General features: G+C 41.3%; 1 protein-coding gene across 1 annotated transcript; it reads left to right on the top strand.

Annotated features, from left to right (window-relative positions):
* Window positions 1-5: 5 nt before the first annotated feature.
* On the top strand, window positions 6-821 carry LOC103582688 (olfactory receptor 52E5; the record flags this gene model as incomplete). Its single annotated transcript, XM_008564212.1, has 1 exon — window positions 6-821. A coding segment is annotated over one exon (816 nt), but the record flags the coding sequence as incomplete, so codon positions are not given.
* Window positions 822-1,616: the final 795 nt, after the last annotated feature.

Here is a 1,616-nt window from a genome sequence, read left to right as displayed (position 1 = left end):
TCCTGGGGAACTTCACTATCCTGTTTGTGATCCATATTGAACACAGCCTCCACCAACCCATGTTTTACTTCCTGGCCATGTTGGCTTGCACTGATCTGGGCTTGTCTACAGCCACCATCCCCAAGATGCTGAGCATTTTCTGGTTCAATCTCAGGGAGATTGGGTTTGGTGCCTGTATCACACAGATGTACACCATCCATATCTGCACTGGCCTGGAATCAGTGGTGCTGACAGTAATGGCCATTGATCGCTATATTGCCATCTGCAATCCCCTGAGATACAGCATGATTCTCACCAACAAGGTCATAGCCATTCTGGGCATAGTCATCATAGTCAGGACTTTGGTGTTTGTGACTCCATTCATATTCCTTATCTTGAGATTGCCTTTCTGTGGTATCCGGATTATTTCCCATACCTATTGTGAACACATGGGCTTAGCAAAGTTAGCTTGTGCCAATATTAGGGTCAATGTCATCTATGGCTTGATAGCTTTCTCAGTGGGATATATTGACCTTTCTGTGATTGGATTTTCCTATATCCAAATCCTTCAAGCAGTCTTCCATCTCCCATGCTGGGATGCCCGGCTCAAGGCACTCAGCACATGTGGTTCCCACATCTGTGTCATGTTAGCCTTCTACCTGCCAGCTCTCTTTTCCTTCATGACACACCGCTTTGGTCACAATGTCCCTCATTACATCCACATACTTCTGGCCAATTTGTATGTGGTTGTTCCCCCTGCCCTTAACCCTGTCATCTATGGGGTCAGGACAAAACAGATAAGAGAACGGGTACTTAGGATGCTTAACCCTAAAAGCTACTGACATTTAGCCCCAAGAGGATCTTCCACAATAGTTCAGTAAGACAATAATGAGATCAGAACAGAAGTAAACACTGGAAACATTTATGTTAAACTCCTCTGGCACTCCCACACAAGCCAATCATATTACATTTCCTTTACCCCATTGGAAGGCATAGCTCAAAACAATCTCTCTACTTTTCCCCATAAGAGTAAAAACAAAAACAAAACCTCATATTTAAACCCCACTGGTACTACAAAATTCCTGAATAGAGAAAAAGGTTTTGCAAAATTTTGTTGCCCCAGTAACTGCCTTGACAGAACAATGCCCACCCTGAAAAATGCCCATGCCCTAGTCACATAGAAAACATTCACTGTGATTAATTACATTGTTGTAACTACTTAATATTTTTACAATAGAATTTCATACGGTTGGACAGGCAGGAACATAAATACATAGACAGGATCCATGACTCCCTGCATAGCACATTTACAAGATTTTTTTTTCTCTGAAGATATTTGATTTATCATATCTAAGATTGGTTCTTTTTTCTACCTCTCGGTTTTTTAGTTGAGGAGCCCTTGAGAACCCAGAGGGTTTCATACACAGTTGTTATATTCACCCCAATATAACTCTCCAGATATTGTAAATATTTTGAACATGGAAAAGAATGATATTGTCCTAATCACAATAGAAATCCTGCAGTTCCCAGAGTCAAGTGCCTGGATTTTTTGGTGCTTTGCAAACTCATTTATGTCCAAAAGTTGGGCTTCAACAACAATTGAAGCTTAACTAACATTCTGCCTGCTGAAAATCTCT

Source organism: Galeopterus variegatus, unplaced genomic scaffold (assembly GCF_000696425.1).
Source record: "Galeopterus variegatus unplaced genomic scaffold, G_variegatus-3.0.2 Scaffold17358, whole genome shotgun sequence".
In the NCBI taxonomy this organism is placed as follows: domain Eukaryota; kingdom Metazoa; phylum Chordata; class Mammalia; order Dermoptera; family Cynocephalidae; genus Galeopterus; species Galeopterus variegatus.
This window is presented reverse-complemented; position numbering and strand designations above follow the sequence as displayed.